General features: G+C 34.4%; 4 protein-coding genes across 7 annotated transcripts; 1 reads left to right on the top strand and 3 right to left on the bottom strand.

Moving 5' to 3' along the window:
* Positions 1 to 1,433: 1,433 nt before the first annotated feature.
* On the bottom strand, positions 1,434 to 5,872 carry LOC129568676 (REPTOR-binding partner). 2 transcript variants are annotated; one of them, XM_055446862.1, is made up of 4 exons: positions 5,645 to 5,872; positions 2,364 to 2,445; positions 2,173 to 2,294; positions 1,434 to 2,112 (listed from the first exon to the last, which is right to left on the bottom strand). In XM_055446862.1, the coding sequence occupies exons 1-4, from the start codon at positions 5,681 to 5,683 to the stop codon at positions 2,020 to 2,022; spliced, it is 336 nt and encodes a 111-aa protein (XP_055302837.1). In that variant the 5' UTR covers positions 5,684 to 5,872; the 3' UTR covers positions 1,434 to 2,019. The 2 variants fall into 2 exon arrangements, with proteins under 2 accessions (XP_055302837.1, XP_055302838.1); XM_055446863.1 differs by lacking the exon at positions 5,645 to 5,872 and adding an exon at positions 3,669 to 4,571.
* A 170-nt stretch (positions 5,873 to 6,042) lies between these two features.
* LOC129568675 (translocon-associated protein subunit gamma) lies at positions 6,043 to 7,158 on the bottom strand. The gene is made up of 2 exons (XM_055446861.1): positions 6,880 to 7,158; positions 6,043 to 6,704 (listed from the first exon to the last, which is right to left on the bottom strand). The coding sequence occupies exons 1-2, from the start codon at positions 7,016 to 7,018 to the stop codon at positions 6,283 to 6,285; spliced, it is 561 nt and encodes a 186-aa protein (XP_055302836.1). The 5' UTR covers positions 7,019 to 7,158; the 3' UTR covers positions 6,043 to 6,282.
* A 1,344-nt stretch (positions 7,159 to 8,502) lies between these two features.
* LOC129568674 (uncharacterized) lies at positions 8,503 to 12,206 on the top strand. Of its 2 annotated transcripts, none has more exons than XM_055446860.1 (5): positions 8,503 to 8,861; positions 9,279 to 10,681; positions 10,784 to 11,555; positions 11,625 to 11,980; positions 12,111 to 12,206. In XM_055446860.1, the coding sequence occupies exons 3-4, from the start codon at positions 10,880 to 10,882 to the stop codon at positions 11,834 to 11,836; spliced, it is 888 nt and encodes a 295-aa protein (XP_055302835.1). In that variant the 5' UTR covers positions 8,503 to 8,861; positions 9,279 to 10,681; positions 10,784 to 10,879; the 3' UTR covers positions 11,837 to 11,980; positions 12,111 to 12,206. The 2 variants fall into 2 exon arrangements, with proteins under 2 accessions (XP_055302835.1, XP_055302834.1); XM_055446859.1 differs by having other exon boundaries at positions 9,276 to 10,681.
* Positions 12,207 to 12,571: 365 nt separating this feature from the next.
* LOC129568673 (uncharacterized) lies at positions 12,572 to 16,495 on the bottom strand. 2 transcript variants are annotated; one of them, XM_055446856.1, is made up of 2 exons: positions 15,273 to 16,495; positions 12,572 to 13,677 (listed from the first exon to the last, which is right to left on the bottom strand). In XM_055446856.1, exons 1-2 carry the CDS (start codon positions 15,484 to 15,486, stop codon positions 12,719 to 12,721), a joined length of 1,173 nt encoding a protein of 390 aa, XP_055302831.1. In that variant the 5' UTR covers positions 15,487 to 16,495; the 3' UTR covers positions 12,572 to 12,718. The 2 variants fall into 2 exon arrangements, with proteins under 2 accessions (XP_055302831.1, XP_055302832.1); XM_055446857.1 differs by having other exon boundaries at positions 16,224 to 16,470.
* Positions 16,496 to 19,167: the final 2,672 nt, after the last annotated feature.

The following is a 19,167-nucleotide window of genomic DNA, read 5'->3' as shown; positions in this document are numbered from 1 at the left end:
AAATTGTGTGTTTTTTCTTTAATCGGTAGCATCCAAGGAAATCTTCGACAAAAATTGAGAGCCACAAACCAAATTTCTTCAAATGCGATCAACATGTAACTTTCAGAATCTTATTCCTTCTCAAAAAAAATGTAACTTCAGAAAGTTTGAAGCCAATCGGAATCGATTTACGAGTACCTCCCATACAAAATTGTCGAAAAATCGGTAAATTTAGTCAAAATTTCGACAATTTTGTATGAGAGGTACTCGTAATCGATTTACTTCAAAATCTTATTTCTTCTCCAAAAAATAAAACCTCAGAAAGTTTGAAGCCAATAGGAATTGATTTACGGAAATTACCAAAGTTTCGAATTTTGACTAAAGTGACCGATTTCTCAAGAATATAAGAAAAACCAAAAGTCCGGACAATGGTACGGAAAAGTTTGGGATTACGAATGTAATTCTTTTTATTCAAACTAATTTTGCTCAAATTATTGAGAATTATTTGATCAAACGGCTTATCGCGTGTTCGTGTTTGAAAAGCGTCATCCCCACTTATCTTGACTGATTCTTTGAGCATGTCAAACAAGATACGAGCAATACGTAGTCGTTGCGTTGAGCGCAAGCAGAAACAAATGTGGATAAACGCCAGTCGTAGTCGATCACAATTGCCAAAACTCCATCGAATCTGTGCACAAATTAGTTGTTTTCGTTTAATAATTTTCAAATTTTCCATCTAATTTTCAAATTTAAACCATGAAAATTTTGTGTATTGTTTCATTTTTATGTAGGAATAATAGAAAATCGAAAGTGATCGAATAAATGTACGAGTGATCGGATCTATTTATATTCAGAAGATGTCTCGACGTGAGCGGAATAATTCGGCATACGGCGGTGCGAATCAAAAATATCAGCCAAGACAAACGCGAGGAGGGGAGCGCAATATTGACATTGAATCAAGCGTTCATAGTGACTTCCGTGTGATGCGTTGTTTTTGCGGCTGTACTGCGTTAACGTATGAAGAAATTGAGCATTTTTCGATGATGAATGTGCAAACGTTAATTGTTCATCCGACTGGCAGAACTTTGTTCCGAAATTTTTTACGAATAGGCCATCGACAAGATAAGTCAGAGGTGATGTTGTATTTAGAATGTTTTGAGATGTGTAATAAATTGCTGAGAAACACTAACATGCTTCAAGATCAAGACATGATCGATAATTTTCTTAGTCTTTGCCCAAGTTACTTGTGGGAACAAAAAATTACTGATGCAGTGAAACAAAACACCAATGACATATGTCAAGTGCTAAATGAATTGAAACACGAATGTGTGCACAGCATCGAGTGTCACAATGATTACGACCGGTTCCGAAGAGAGCTTCTCCGTAAAATTGGGAAGTCTTAATCTTAATCAACTTGCTTTGGTCGCAAATTTTTATAACAAAAACAGAACATATTCAAATATATATATTTTAATTAGTTGTATTTTCCTGAATTTCATTTGTACAAATTCACAAGAATACACTTAATATCTATATAGAGATATTACGTTATTTTCAAACTCAATAATGAAAAGGATGTTTGTAGGTAACTTTGGTAAATAATACATATCTTTAAAACTTATGTACGGAATTTTGAATTTGTTTTATTAGCTTATTTCCAAAAAGGTCGAAGAGTTTGTATTTTTAAATCAGCAGTTGTATAAAAATAGTGAAAGGATATTACAAATGTAAAAAGTACAATATTTTTAAAACTGTGTATTTTCTCCTCATAAATATTCAAAATCAATGAGATTGAAGTAAAATCTCCAATAAACTATTCTGTAAATAATAACTCAAATCCACGGGAAATTTAATTTTAATCCTTTCAAATTAAATTCAATTCAATTCATGTAATTTATGAAATTCAACATTTTTTCCTGTCATTATTCAAAGATTCAGCAAGAAAAAAACAAAACCAAACAATTCAAGAGAAGCAAAGAATATCAAAAAAATGAAACAAATTAAAAATTAAAAAAAAATGAAAATCAATCAATATCGGATTCACTCTTGCTTCATTGCGCCGACTTCGTCAAGAACTGCTTGCATTCCTTCGGGAAATCGACCAGCATCAAGTTCATGAGCAAATTGACGATACTGAAATTGAAGAAAAAAGATCAGCGATATTTTTTATGTATTTTTTAATTTATTCATTACCTTCTCAAGTTCCACGCGAAGGCTGAGAACTGCCTTCTCTCTATCTGTCACGAGTTCTTCCAAATATTGGTAACGCAATTTCTTACGAGCTCGGCATTCTCGAGCACTTTGACGGCTTCGCTCTGTGATGCATGTAGTCGAAATAGTTTATTAGAGACATTATTTCATCATATCCACTAAAAATGACTTACCAAGTTTGGCTTTCATGTCAATTTTTTCGCTTGATGCTTTACGACCTGGTTTTCGGCCACGTTTTCCGCTCTCTTTCCGTTCCTGCAAAAAAAAAAACATATAAAAATGCATTCAACTATTTTGAGTTTTTATTTTCATTTTGAAAAAATATTTTCGGTGAAATCGTTTGTTTCAATATCTTCTAAACAAAGCAAATCAGTGGAATTATAGGTCAAAATATATGACTTAAAATGGATAAATTAGTATTGATTTTTTATGAACAGTGAGACACGATCCATCAACGAGGACAAGTTCTATTTTTGATACAAAAAAATGTTGAGAATATTTTATGTGAAATATCTTTGATGGATCAGAAACATGAAGATATATTTTATTGAAGTCATCACATAAAAATATGATTGAATAAAACCATTCAATACAAAAAAAACTGCGTCATTTATGTAAAATTGTAGCACGCTTGATGTATTTTATCATATCGTGTAAAATCCCACTGCACCATCAAACTTGCAGTGTTGATTCAATTGATTGTGTGCTATAGCACGCAATTATAATACAATATATAGTATTTATAGAAATATGAAATCATTTACTACGCATTTTTGAACGGCATAAGAAAAGTCACAGTAATTTCTAGAATTTATTTGGTAATTCAAATCACAACGTTTTAATTTTACCGGCAATTTTTTTCACATCATTCGTTTCCAGAATGTTTTCATAGGATGTCATCCAAAAATTCAGAGTCATTTATGTTACTTAATTTGGTTGGAAACGAATGTATTTTGTTTCGAAAATATATATAGAGAACTGGGTCATCAATTAAATGGAAAATTTCAGATGTTTAGAATAATACGAAAACATGAATTTATCTGTCTAAAAACTACACTCATTGTTGAGTCTGCCTTTAATGGATTTTCTTCAATTTTTGACTCATAATAAATTTAAGAGGCTTCAATGTATGGTACTAGTCTCTTTAGATCCACTACTTTTGAAGTAATGCGCAAAAATAAAAGCGGCTTATTTGAACAGCATTTTATACCAAACACATAAACGGACATTTTTATTAGAGACGCGCACTTAGAAACGGAAGTTGGAAAAACGCGTATTCCCACATACATCCATATGCACACATACATACGTTGAATAATTCTACATGTATTCACATGCACAAACCAATGCAAATTACAACACAACCACAAACAAAACTATATATGCATGATTTTAACCACTGAAATGCATCATATTTTGTATGTGTGAAATTTGCGCATACAACCGCCTGATCAGTGCATAATATGGATTGCAGTGACCTTTGTTAATCGAATTGCCATACAATTGGTTTATGTGGAGCTGGGTCCGCTGTTATACACACTTTTTCATATTGGGAGACATGCTACGTGGTTGATATCACACCGGGACCGAGAAAAAGCCGCGCAAGACTTGATGAATCGTACGAACGAAATGAATGGCGACACACAAATTTTTGATTGCGACGCAATTTGAAAAACGTTCTACGCAACAGTTTTCGATGCCGAAACATTGAATGCGGTTACATTTTGCTTCTGATTTATTATTTACTTGAAACGTTACACGGTTTTAAATTAAAATGTAGAAATTGTGTCATCGAATAATATAAGAACTTTTCGTCATTGATTGATTTGATTCACAGCATAGAAGAAATGTTCGCGAAAAAAAGTTAGATTGGCACGTGTACGTGAATATATGTGACGCAATGCACAAATGCTCTTCAAATCAAATAAGCACAATATTTAAAAATATAAGATATAATTTATATTAATTGAAGAGTCTCACAATCAAAACTCACTTGAAGTTTCCAGGTTAAATGTTCTTCAATTAAATTTCACAGAAATAATATTATTCGATTTTTCTTTTTTAACGATACATCAATCCCGAAACAAAAAGAACAATTTCAATCAGACTTAAAAGTAAAAGCAGTACGACGCAAGAGGCGAGATAACGCGAGTAGCACAATCGGAAAATTGTCGTGTGCACAGTCCAAGCCTCGCAAGTCAACTGAGAACTGTTCGCCTTCATAACATATCTCAGTGATTTCGTTTGGTTTTGCGTCTCAACGCTATGCGTTTTGTATGCTGTTCACTTAAATTTTGTGTATATGCGCCTCATTTGACCTGATAATTCATTTCGTTTGAGCATCCATTTATTGGACTTCTACGGATCATATAACTGAACAAATATAAAGCGAAATATTGCATATATTTTCCGGCTATTTGCAATGAAATGTCTATGTTGAAGAAGCAGACTGAATTTTCAAATATTCAATTTAATTTGAATTTTATTTTATAGTCTCTTTGTACGGATTTTTTCTTTTACATATATTTAAAATTTATTAGGAAGAACGAAGAAAAGGAATCATTGTAACAAAATTGTGAATTCAACACTTCGGTCGAGTTCTACATTTGGATCTGAAGCTAGCTTTCATTATTTATTCATTACAGCTGCCGCAAGCTGCTCGATACGCAACGCAACGTTAAAAACACGGATATTGCGCATTTATATTCTCTATATACATCATGTTTCTGTTTTTGTTTTTGTTTTGAACCGAGTTCCAATCTGACTGAAACGAACACATGGATTGTATATGTACACATATACCAAAAAACACGCGTATGAAAAATACTCTGTGTTAGGCCCGAATAATTTATTTGTGTGAATTTTTTTTGTGCCACAGACTGCACTGTTTGACTGTAGTTATGATGTAGAATTGCACAAGTTATTGTCTTTCAATTTTCAATTTTATGAACTGAATTTTCCCCATCTGACATTGAACCGTTTTGAAACGGCATTGCATCAGTCATACAGAAGTTCAAGAGCAATCTCGTTTTTAAAGTTCACGAGAATGAACCTTTTTCGATAATATTGTCCAAGACATACAAAAAAATTGATAAAATCAGTTCATAATTGAAATTCACATATCGATTAATAAGTTAAGAGCTTTTCTCTTCATCGGTTGAAAAGTTTTGTATGGCGAAGCAGTAAACTCAATACCAAATACAAATATCATCATCCAGAATCAAAATAAACATGGCGCTTGAATACCATGTTATTTTGATTTTTATATGCATTTGAAAACTTTTGATTTTGCACTCGTTCTTATGGATCATTACGTTACAACGTTTTAATAATTAAAATTGAATAAGAGCTTTTGTGGAAGTTTTGTTCTTTTTATCGTTCCAGAAAATTTAATTTTTGGCTGAGAAACAAAATAATTTTACTTTGTATTGTAATAAACAATAGTACTCCTTACAATTGAGCTTGGTTCTACGGGTGCTTCGTCGTAATCCATGTTTTCCGTAGATTTTTTCTTCGTTTATCTATAAGAATTATAAATCGACAAACTTTTTTTTCGTTTTAATAATATTTTTCTGGATTTCAGGAGTCGTTTTACTAAAACTATACACTTGATTGCTTATTTTCCGTATTGTACGATGGTTGAACTTATTTTGTATGGTTCTTATATGAAAACAATCAAAACACAATGACAAACAAACGATATCGTCTAGAAAGCAGAGGGAGCTACCAACGAACAACATAACATAACCAATGAATTTGGTATTGCCAGAGGAGCCGATGGAATTTCAAGGGAAATGTGAAAAGACTTTTTTTAAATTGAAAATAAAAATAAAAAATAAAATTCTAGTCAAGTCCATTTTCATTCTTTATTTTATTTGCTTTTTTCATAGAAAATTCTTTTCGATTATAACTATTCAAATAAGTGAGTGACGAAAATTGGTGCTTCAAGAAAGCGACACATATTTTGCAATGCAGATGTTTAAAAAAAAGAGCAATCCTGTTTGAAAGATGACAATGTATCTGTGCTATCAGCGATCAATTTATGTTCGTGATAATTTCATACTTGAAAATAAATATTCTAATGAAACACATTTATGTCTGCTTGCTCGTTGACAACAAAGCCAATAGTCCGCTTGAACCGCTGACAGTCAAAATGTAATTAGCAAGTGGTGAAGTTGTTCTGAAGATGTAGAAGCTGACGAAAATAACGATAGCCAAGAACAAAGCGTTATTGTAAAAGATGGAGAAAGTGGTGGCTTCGTAGTCGGCGACTTCATTCTTTTTCCAGAGTGTGCGTTCATCTTTCTCCTTACGGCTGGTCTTTTTATCGTCGGACAATTGCTTAGCAACTTCACGGGTGACAGCTTCTTCGCGTTTCACAGCAACTTTGTGTTTCAATGCGAATTTTGTGTTTCTATAAGCCATCGCCATTAGATAGGTGCTCAAAGCGGTAATTGCAACGAAGAAGACCAATGCCGAAATCAGGTCAATTTGGTGAATTCTCCAATAGAGCCCTGCAAAAAAAACGAAACAAAATTGTGTGATTATTTTCGTCAACTATAAAATTCTATGCAATAAAAACTAAATTTGGTTTGGTTTTACTATTAGTCGGTTTAGTGACGTGTCAATAAAAGCTTTTCTTTATGTTCAACTCCCAATTTACTTATGTTATGCTCACATAATACTTACAGATTGGAATTGCCGATACGATTAATGCATTTCCGTAGAAAAGTGCCGATGATTTTGTGCTAACATTTCGGCTGAAATCGTTGAGAAGAAGCTCTTCTTCTTTTGTAAATCCAGATGATGTTTTTACTGATTTTGCCATTTTACACTTTTATTCAATAAATAATTCCGACTGAAACAGAAGACGACAGAGTTGACTATGAAAAAGTGTTGTGTGTACGATGTGCGGTATACCAAGTGAAAGAGAACCCAATGAATACGATGGAAGCTACTGTCTACGCGTCAACGAGAAAAGAAAGTAAATTGTCATGCGACGTGTTAATCATTTGTCAGTTTAGTTGGATTGTTAGTGTCGCCATCTATGCTTTCAGAATAAGACTTCTTCAATTCATGTAAATTGAAATCCGTTCAAAAATAATTGATGAAGACAGATCTTCATCGTGTATGATTTTTAATCAGTGTCAGATCGATAAAATATATATCGAAGATTTTCTCGGTTTCCTCGCACTTTCAATGGAACGCAACCAATATTCAAAATAAAAAGAATTGTTGTCATTTAGTGCAGTTCAAACAGCATAATTATCTTGCGTACAATCAAGACCGCAATTAAGTTGAATAGGCCAAGAACTCATTATGAACACATTAGAAATTTAACAAATTGATCGTTGTTAGACTATGTTGAGCGAATACAGATGACTTCCAACAACTCAAAGTATTTTGAAGTATCTTACATATCTTTGGGTAAGAGTTATTTCTGTTGTGAAAGAGGAGATTAAGCTTCTATTTTGATCATATTCATTTTTAATGCGATTATTTTATTTTATGCATATCTCATAAGAAATAACGGTTTGGCGTCGCAAACTCAATATGATAGTTACAGTAGTTTCGCGAAAAGCGTGAAAAATGGGGCATAATTTATTTTGTATTTGGATACAAATGTACAATTCTATTGACTAGATCGAGAGGAGAGTAAGTTCATCTGACTTTGTTACGAAAGAGGAGAGTAAGTTTCTTTCGACTCAAAAATGGTTAAAGGCGAGTATGTTCATTTTTGGCGGGTCCTCGCGGTTTTCCGCGGTTTCCGCGGAACTGATAAGAGATAACAACTTGGTGTCTTCGGCAAAGTTGTAGCAGTTGAGGTCTTCTATAACATTGCTGAAGTCAATTATCTCTTATCTCTTATCAGTTCCGCGAAAAGCGCGAAAAATGATAAGAAAAAAAAGTTCTATATAAAATTTGCTTTTTTATGTGCGCGATTTGCGCGCAACTGATAAGAGATAAGAGATAGATATCTTCAGCAATGTTATAGAAGACCTCGAGTACTACAACTTTGCCGAAGACACCATGTTGTTATCTTTTATCAGTTCCGCGGAAACCATGAAAAACCGCGGAGGCTAGACGGGATGCCAACATACTTCCTTTTAACGCAGATAGAATCAACAGAAATCATACTCTCCTCTTTCAAAATATATTCGAATTTTTTCACATACTCTCCTCTCGATCTAGTCAATTTAGGGTGTTCAGGTTTGGGGAGTCAAATAAGAATATATGATTTCTTCGTAGATTTCGGCCCAAAAAATCGGAATCAAACAATAAATCGTCCTTCATTGCTAAAAATTGGGAATTTCACCGAAATATAACCGTTTTTATGTGTTAGTACTAATTGACTCTTTGTAGCTCAAATTGTCTAATGTTCTAAAAATTGGCAATGTGAACCGATCCTTATGACATTTGACATTCACTTCAGCAGTTTTCGAAATGTCACAGACGCCGCATCATTCATTCCGAGAAAACATACAGCGTTGTGAACACCAAGTCAACAAATTAAAACTCTTACATTTTATCTTACAATTTAAACTGGAAATTTACACTGCAATTTAATTTATCTACGATTTTGCTGGTATTTCATTTCGTATTATTTTCGATTTACGTGCGTTTTGTATCGATTTGATCCGGAGTTCACATTGAATTCAAGTCGCCAAAGTGTAAGTAAACTTGATCATTTCAATCTCTTCTTCTTATTGTGGAATTCATTTTAAAAACGTAATATAAGCATTTATAACGTGAAATATATTGAACATATCAACAGTAATATTAGATTCCATGTACAAAAGTAATGAATTTCACAATAATTCTGCAGTACATAGTTCTGTTACATGTGATGGTGAAATACGTGTGATGGTGAAATTCATTTTATGCAATGAATTGAGTCCATTGTTCGGAGAAGAGAAACAGTTAATCGATTACTGTTCGAACTCAAATTGAATCAATGCCATTGTTATCAAACCGAAGTCATTTTTGTGTGTCTCATTCTGTTGTCATTTTCAAACTAAATCGTATTTAAGTTTCAATATTATTCGTTTTCAAACTAAATCGAATGTGTGTTTTTTTTCTTTCAGTAGGACTATGGCGAATCGTTTCAAGCCATCAATACCAGCGGAGGGAGAGACGAAAGATGAAATTACGACGATCAAATGTGCGCTAAAGACAATCATTCGCCCACAATACCAGCAAGCATTGATGAGCAAAATAACGGATCTGAGTTAGCAAGCCACTTCCATTTGTGTTTTGGGCTCATTGCTGTTCTTGTTTGAGGTGCAAAAGGCATTCGAATATAGGCGTCGAGAACAATAATTTCGCATTGTTTGGTGGAAGTGGAGAAGATAAGATCAAACTCTGCTTTGAACAAGTGCTATGGCACAACAATCAGCCACCGAAACCGAAGAGAAAGTATAAACCAAGCGGAACAAATCCACGAGGACCACGAGCAGAGCTGCCACCCATCGATCCCCAATTCAAAGCAATTGTCGAAGGTCTTGACGACTATCATCGTATCGATTGGCCCAACAACAAAAATTTCGGCAATGGCCTCAAGCATTTGACCAATCAGTACACAGACAACGTCGTCACCAATCTTGAAACGCATGCTAACAAACACATCACCCAGTACTTGGTACTGAAAGTGTTCGAATTGAACTCAAACTTGGAAGTGGATGGAGAGAAATTTTTGCCAAGTGACATCGAAAATGTTGTCAAGTTGATCATCAAGCAAAAAGATATCAAAGTTCCAAGTCGCGATCCAAACAAACTTGTACGGTGTGAGGTGTTGTATGATATCGTGAGAGATTGCAATGTGTTCCCAGAAATCGATCTGCATGACCTTACAACTGACCCAAAACATTGGTATAAGGCCATGCCGATGTATCTATCCATGCAACGTGAGATAGAAGAATACCATGCGATGTGGCCTCATCAACACCGATCGAAACGGAAGAAACGAAAGCGCAAAAAGACAAAAGGAAAATGGAAACGCAAGCGCAGACAAATGCTCGACAACCCAGATTTTCGGCCATTGATTCGAAATTTAGTAGTGGTGCCGGTGTGTGATTTCCGGCGTACGCACTTCAGAATCGATTGTACATCCATGCGACAGGTGTTGTCTTCGCAAAAATTGTTGCCGAAAGTGGAAATTGAGAATAAAAAAGGAACAACAAGCACAATAATTATTCCAGAAAAGGATTTCAATCGGGACAGAGATTATTGGTGGAATCAGTATTTTTACATGCGAAAAATTCGACGATTCGTGCGTGCCAAAAAGCAGTTTGACTTTTCCATAAACACCGATGGAATCTCTGTGTCTCTCCAGTACTCGGCCAAAAAGAAGACAGCCAACAAAGAAATCGACCAAAAATCACGCATCATTCAGAAGATTAAGGATGGCACAATCAAAAATTATTCGGGCGTTGATTCAGGTGTGCGAAGTTGGAATACCACAACAACACACGACATTGAAACTGGCAAAGAAGTAAGTTTTGTATACATTTGAATAAGTTGTGTGTATTTTAATAGAAAATGCTCAAGTGCCAAAACTCAATAACTATACCTTTTTTTCTATTTATTTTTTCAGACCAACTTTGTAATGTCGAGCAAGCAATTCCACTGGTAAACAGGTCAAAAGGTGCGAAATGCCAAAGCAGCGCGATGGACCAAAAATTTCGTCGAAATGGAGCGCGCAGACAGAGAAAACCGTGATCTGTATCCAGTGATGCCGTCGCCAAAAGGGTCAATGTGGCTGAACTACATCAAACACCGAGTCAAGATGATGAAGCATGGAATCTGCGCTTACTCGACTGCCAAATACACTCGACTCGCCTTGGACAAACACATCAAGAGCAGTAGTGTTGTCGACGAATGGGTGAATAAGGTGACCGATAAGAAACCGACTCTGTTCTTTTTTGGTGCTGATGGCGAAATACCACCTGATAGCCCAATAAGTATCAAGAAGCACGTGCGCTGCCCAGGGGTTCGTTTGACTTTGAGGTCAATAAAGAAGCGCCGAGATTGTTTCATACAATTGGTGGACGAATGGGGAACATCTCAAACCGACGCAAGATGTATGAATCGATTCCAAAACCAGAACAAAGCGGCCAGATTCAAGAAATGCCGATGCGTACCCGACGCCAGAACATTGCTGCCAACGAAAATTGTGTCAAAGTTGGGCAAAACGGATCTATCGATCTACCGACAGTTGCAACGCGCCATGAACGAAGAAGCATTGGTAGGAGACGAGCGTTTATTCCCAAAAGTAAAATGTTACTACAAAAACTGGCGATTAAACCTCGAATGCTCTGTGATTTGGCATCGTGATGTCGTGGCTGCTAAGAACATTCTACTGAAAGGTAAGGCTAATTGACGCACAATTTTGATTGAATGATTTTTTAAGAAGGTTCATTTGTTTAATTGTTCAGGACTATGGACATTACTGGGACTTCCGATACCAGAGGCGATCAATAGGTATTGGCGCGAAGCTGCTGAAGCAGCCGCTGCTGTTGCCGCTGCTTTTGCCGCTGCTGCTGCCGCTAGAGCAACCGCTGAAGCAGCCGCTGCTGCTATCGCCATCGTGGATAATGATGTAGAAATGTTCGAGTACGACCAACAGCCAGCTGATCATGCTGTCTAATCAGCACATTGCAAACAAAAAAAAACAAATGTAACATTAGTTATTAAAGGCTATCCCGATCATGTGGGATAGTTGCGTTGAAGCAAGTTGACTCCCCATCTGGTTGATGTTAACTGCGCAGGAGTACTCTAGTGGGTCGTTTAGGTAAGCATTATTCGATTTTGCAAAGAGTTTTTTTTTCTTCTGGAAGTATTGTATAACGCTCTATTAATGCTACCAGTTGACATAAAATTGGCTTCTCTTTAAATTTATGCTATTCATTCTTCTTTTTCAGATTAGCTGAACACCCTAATGTACATTTGATATGTCATGAAGCAGAATGTTTCCAATAAAATGTTTTTTTTTCAAACAACCTACTTCTCCGTATTTGTCATATCCCATTACAATTAACCTCCCCATGTGAATAATCAAATTTCCGTGCTGACGAATGATATAATTTAAGAATTAAAATAAATCATTGTACCTATGAAAACTTATGATAAAATTGAAATATGAAGGAAATTTGGAACATGCATTCCTTCTCATGTGTGAATCACACATCTTTTTCCGCACAAAAGTAGTAGTACATTGCTTTGAGTTGAAATTTCTGTGAACTCGGTTCGAGTCTGTGAACTCGGTTCGATGAACTCAGTCAAAAAAAAAAAATTTTGTACTTACTTCTGTTGATTTACACACGGTCAATGCTTTTGCTTCGTCCAAGAAATTTTTTGAATAAAAAACGAACACAGTTTCCTCGCTTCATATTTCACTTTCGTAAAGTAAATGTTGTTATTAATACAATTTTACATATTATTATTATTATTCGCTAAACGAAGGACAATCATGACAAAAACATTGTCCGAATATTTTGTTTTCCGCCTGTCATTTAATTAATCATTTTCGTCATCCTTTCATTAAACATCCTTTCCATAAATTTATTTGCAGTGTTTTTTCAAAACGAACATACATGAGTGGTCGAATGAAAATTGATGTGTAGTGTATTATACTGCCAGTGATACCTATCAATTTGTTAAACTTTCCGTATTTGAATTCCATCATTGGGCGAGAGATCAGTTCAAACAATAATGAGCCGTAGATGCGTTGCATCGAGAATAGTATATAAATGAGTGCTAACGACAATGCTAATTTGAGAATATCTATTGAATTGTTTATCACCAAGAATTTTGATGCTTTCTCCTTGGCCATCCATAGTTTCAAAATCACATGCATTGTGCTTAGAACTAAACAAAGTGTTGGCACCACAATTCTCATTTTGATCAATAAAATCTGTAGAAGGAAGGTGTTATTCATTACCACCAATCCGCATATTCTTTCGCTGCTATTGAGCGTTGGTATAATTCGTCCGAATAGAAACAAAGGCACCGACATCGACAATGCCAGCAACCATATGAAAATTATTGGAAGTAAAACTGATATTCGGCTCTTCGGTTTACTATAATCGATATAGATAGATCGTTGATGGCTTCCCCTATGAAACTTCGCGCGATTTTCTATTTCCGATGCAGAATTGTGACTGCAGGTACGATCGCTTTCATCAAACACATCACAGAGATCTCTGATATTATTTTCAAGCGCTTCCGCTTCATAATATAATAGTTTTTCTTTGTTTCTCTGAACTGTTTTGCAACCTAGATTGTACGTCGAAATCGAGTGAAAATTTAGCGCAATAATAAAGAATATTTGTGCTGTATTAGTGAGGGCATCTATTCCTAAGTAAACTGGGCATGACCATTCAATTGAACCTAGCCATGATCGATGATTTATATAGAATAATTCCCATTTCACTTCAATCAACGATATCAAATCGACAATTATTAATTGCAGCAATATATAATGCGTTCCTGTGATAAAAGAAAAGAAATGATTACTTCAGTGTTAATTATTCCGTAAAATGCTTACACAAGGTAGATAAAAGGTAGCGTTTCACACCAACACATTCATAACATTTTTATGAAACCATGTTCATTTCATTCTTCCTATGTCAGTTCAATATAGTTTGATATTTTCATTCAAATTTCTAAACAATGAAAGTTCAAATAATTGAAACTTTCTGAAGAAGAAAAAAACAGATGATACCACTGGTAAGGTACACACATGAACAGATAAATGTCAAAAGTGCATTAAAATTGGATGGTACACTTATACAATCCTCTTCTTTAATTTGCGACTTTATTCTTGTGGAACATCGAATATGTTTGTTCAAAAAAATAAATAGCTGCACACAGGGAAGAATGGTTGAGATTTTTGGTACAATGGTTTTTTTCGTAAACGTAATCCAAAATTAAGATATCTAAAACCAAATTTATTTTCTTCCAAACAAATTTTGTCTGAAAAAATAAATTTTTCCTTAGATACCCTAATTTGGGATTATTTTTACGAAATAAAATCCATTGTACCAAATATCTTATTCATTATTCCCTCAGGGCATATTTTAACCGGTAGTTCTACCGGATTCCGGTAGTTCTAAATCCTAATCCGGTAGTTCTCAACAAAAAATGCGGTAGTTGAAAATTTACATATAATTGAAATATTTTTTTGTACGTTTTGCTTCTAACGATGCTAAAAACATATTTTAAGCCGGTATTATTTAGAAGCAATATTATATCGTTTCTATGCATTTTGACGAGCATTATTTTAGATAACGGAGACCGCAAAATTAAACATGAATTAAGAGTGCTGCATCTGCTGGAAAGAAATCGAAGCGATTTATTAAAAAAAAATAAAATGGCGATTTTTTTCGAAAAGAGTTACGGTACTGCTACCGAACACTTTGCAATGCTCAACGAGTAGAATACGAAAAAATAATGCGATATTGGAAGTAGCAAATCATTCGGTGTCAATTTTTAATGCGATGCACGTGACATTGATAGTTGAATCGTGAGCTGAGAATAAAATTTGTATTATTACAGTAAATTTGTTTTTTAAAAACCTAACATCGTCGCTCCAATAGGTTTCTAACAAACGTAACATGAAATTTGTGAATTTGGAATGTGCTTTTTTTGTTTTTTTTTGCGAAAATGATAAGGGATAATGAATTGTTATCTTCAACAAAGTTATAGAATTAGTTAGGCTCCAAAGCATTGCTGAACACACTAATTCATTATCTCTTATCATTTTTGCAAGAAAAACGCATTTAAAATTCACATTTTTCATGTTACGATCATGAACTATTTAAATGTATATGCCCATATGGGCGAAAGTAAATTTTCCTAAAAAAATTTGTACCCTGCCTATAGTTTGCCGCATTTTCATCTTTTTATATCTTTCCGGTAGTTCTAAAAACTCCTTAAAATATGCCCTGCTTCCCTGTGTGTATAGACTAGTTTCAATGGAGGAGTGAGTCGCGAGGAACCAAAAAATCTCATTTTTGTGCTCATGCGAGGAAAATGCGTTCTCATTCTTTGTGCGTGAGACTTTGACTAGCGTACATACTCACCATTGCACTTAATTCTTAACATTGATACTAGCACAAGCAAGTTGATTATAGCACAGAAACCGATCAAAATTGAAATAAACATCCAAAGCAGTAAATCTTCAGTTGTTTTGACGGCCCCAAAAAAAGGAATGATATTCTTTTCAAAAAAACTGAACGGCACTTTCACTCCAGTATCATTTACATAACTATCCACAGCGTGCATCGATGTACTCATGTTTATTTTCGTTTTTTTTTCTCGGCGTTATGAAGTGTGAAACGTTTGTTTTCTTTTTCTATTTCATTTCGTTATGTACTTAGAGCATTCTCTTGTATTTGTTCATTGTTCCCAAGAGTTTTCAATTGGATTTCATTATTTTTAATGCACAGAGAAAAGCGGTGCAATTGCTGCACTTATATCACTATCGTCTAAAACGGCATGTTTTTATTCGCGATAATACCGTTTCATATCAATGCAGTTCTAAGTATTCTGCTTTTGTTATTAATGCATATTTCGTTGTAGAAAGTTAATTTCTATCAGTTCTGCTTCTGTTGTCTTTTTTGCACTTGGTTCAAAGTCAAAAGTCAACGAACGAAGACCTCTATGTATGATAATAACGTAACAGCTTCATTCTATTTCACACTGTTCATAATAATAATCGGTATTTGTGGGAAAAACACGATTTTATTTACATTTTCATATGTTTGAAAGTAAGTTTGTTCAGATTCGACTCTGGTCGTTGCAAATAAAATACAGTCTTTATGAACTATAGAAATCATGCAATTCCACAAAAGTCCACGTTTTTCACTTTGTTTTGTAAAATATTAACTTGTTGAACAATCATATTTCGGTTTTTTAAAAATAACAATACATCTTGTGTTAATTTCTTTACAGAACTGAAAAATGTCTTGTGATTGAAATGAATAAACTTGAAAAATGAAATTTAATTAAACGGAATATGGGCCATTTTTTACTTATAGCATCTTCAAAAATCATTTAACAATTCAACTGATCTTCTCTCCCAAACGATTATTACAATCCAAATTTTCACATATCAAAAATGTGACTAAATGCTATGACGTTCTAACTTGAACTGTCGCTTAAGCGAATCCAACTCAATGCATAAGAAAGTAAAAATGGAACATTTTGGTTTTTTGGTTTTTTCTTTGTATTTTATAGTGTTTGTTTTCTTGTCTGAATGGTATATAATTCGAGCGCGTTGTCGAGTACGACTCATAAGCAACTAACCGACTGAAAATATGTAGTGATGACACGAGAGTGCGGCTCTCAGTTATGTTCTTTGTTTACTTTTGTACTTACACAATAAATTGTACACATTGTTCAGTTTGTTTCATTTGCCATAGAGTAAATTTTTGTTTTTTTCTCCGATTTTCTTTTCGAGAATTCATTCTTTGAGTATGCATCACTGTACGCATCTTATGTGCATCTCTAATCAAATATGTGTGAGTGGATCAAGAAAGGAGTGTGACAAAAATATTTTAGTAAACAATTGTTGAACAAACCAAATGTACAAATCACATAGAGCGCACAGTTCTACTATCGGATATGAAAAGTCATTTATGTGGACCATACAAGATTGGCTGGCATACATATGCATGAAATTATCACGTTTTATTATAGGACAATACCTTTCTTTCAATCCAAATAAATTTTAAAATCTATCTATGTTCAAGTCTGATTGACAAGCACTGTTTGTGTTGAAAAAATTGGATGTGATTTTCTTTATTTAATTTGAAGTCTTTAAATTGCATAACTGCCGGCGTAATCTAAATATCGACATAATTCATGTGTCGTTGAGAATAAAAATTGGATTAGCCAAAACCACTCGTTTACATGTGAATCATTTTTGTGTTCCTTGTAAGAGATAGAAGACATATGTCTTCTGCAATGTTTTAGAACATTTCAAGATCTTCATCTTCATCTTTGCTTGAGATACTTGCATCCACAAGCTCTGCATAACACTAACAAAACAAAGAAAAACACGAATTTGCGATAAGCGCATTCAGAGAAGTTCATTTCAATTCCTTTACGTCGTTAGACACACTCATGAACGCGACAAATTGAACGCATCAACAATGTGTCGTAATGAAAAAAACATTTTTTTTTAAATTGATGTCTATCCGAGGGGGAAATCATTCTTTGAATTACTTTCCAATTATTTCTCAAAACTATCAAATTACTTTTTCTATTACTTTTCGGCACGCTATTACTTTAGTAAATTACGAAAGTAATTAGACGTTTATGTCAAAGTTTGACGTTGTCAAACATTGGTTTTGAAATACCAGAAGATAAAAAATTGAGCTTGAAGTAAGTTTTAGTTGAGTATTTCGAAAGTATTAAATAAATTCTACACAAATTTCTTTTGAGTCAAGAATTCAATAATACTTCGGGTATGTAGTTTATGGCGAACAGACATAACCAAACTATGTCCAAGTGTCTCAATGACATCTACCTCAATTACTTTTTGTACCTCAATTACTGTTTTCGGGAAAAATTACTTCTCTATTATCATAATAACTTTTGACATTTCAATTACTTTTAAGTGATTTCCCCCTCGTGTTTATCACGTGCTACGCTCTCACAAAAATCAATTTTTCACATTCGTGACATTTTTTTTGTCTACTTTATTAACAAATATAAAAAAGATTCAATAGTTTGCGGTAAACATTGAACGATCTGAGTCACAACTTTTGACATTTGTCTCGTAGCGCTAGAAGTGAGCTGTCAGACGCTTAGATGCAGGACCTTCGCTTGCATCATATCTCGTACCAGAAATACAAAAATGATTCGCATAAAAACACGCGGTTTCGGCTAATCCCATTTTTATTCTCAACGACACATTTGCTTCCACACTTTGCACACTTCCAATTACCTGCCTCTTTATTCGTAGTAGTAAGATATGTACAAAGCGAATATTACCAAGAAATGGAAGAGTCACACAATTCACTCAAGTATTGCATGTAAATATCACAAATTGACTTTCATATGTGACTTTTTATTTCACCAAGAATGTATTTGTTGGGAACGAAGTTTTGCGCTACAGAACAGTTCATTGGCACATTGAAAACAGTTCTTCAATTTTGGTTTGTTCCGTGTATTCAATCGAAGTATTTATTTTCGTCCATATATGATATATAATTTATTCTTGTAAACATTTATTGTTCATTTGGGCAACACAAGGCGACCATTCGTAGCCCAATCGTATTAATTCATTTTTGGACATAAGCTCAAGCTGAAATTCGGCGTTGAAACCAAATACACACAAATATTTTAACTTAGATTGAATCAGCAAGAATTTCATCAAAGATTCCAATATGAATGGAGGTGTGTGGAGACATCATACTACATCATTCATGCAAATACTCAATTGAATAGAAAGCATTTGCCTTCTCCAAAGATGTCTAACAGTCACTTGTATGATTCAAAATAAAAAAAAACACAGATTTTTTCGGTGACTGTATGTGTCTATCGTAAGCGTCATGGTGTAATTACAAACACATACAACATATATATATATATATATATATATATATTTAAAATATAGATGCAAGTTTTGCTTTGGATACTGGATCCTATACATTTTCAGCTGTTCAAATGAAGTATATGGTTACAGAAATAGCACCTTGCATGTGTATTGGTCTCCCATTGTGCGGCGTGTGCGTTAACAGTCGTTTGTTTATGGAAGACGTCGCCGCTGTGTTGAACACGAGCACGAGCCGAACACGTTCGTTCACAAAAAAACGTAAACATAAAACATTCTGAAGCAGCGGATAAGTTTTTTCAAGAGAAAAGGGCAAGCAAGAAAATGGTGGTTGTCAGAAAGAGAGGCACTTATTGCTGTCGCGTTGTAGAGTATGCATGTTCAATGTGAAGCCGTACAGGCTTTATGGATTCGCA

This window comes from Sitodiplosis mosellana, unplaced genomic scaffold (genome assembly GCF_009176505.1).
Source record: "Sitodiplosis mosellana isolate CC-2019 unplaced genomic scaffold, AAFC_SMos_1.0 Smas_scaffold_21, whole genome shotgun sequence".
NCBI lineage: Eukaryota > Metazoa > Arthropoda > Insecta > Diptera > Cecidomyiidae > Sitodiplosis > Sitodiplosis mosellana.
This window is presented reverse-complemented; position numbering and strand designations above follow the sequence as displayed.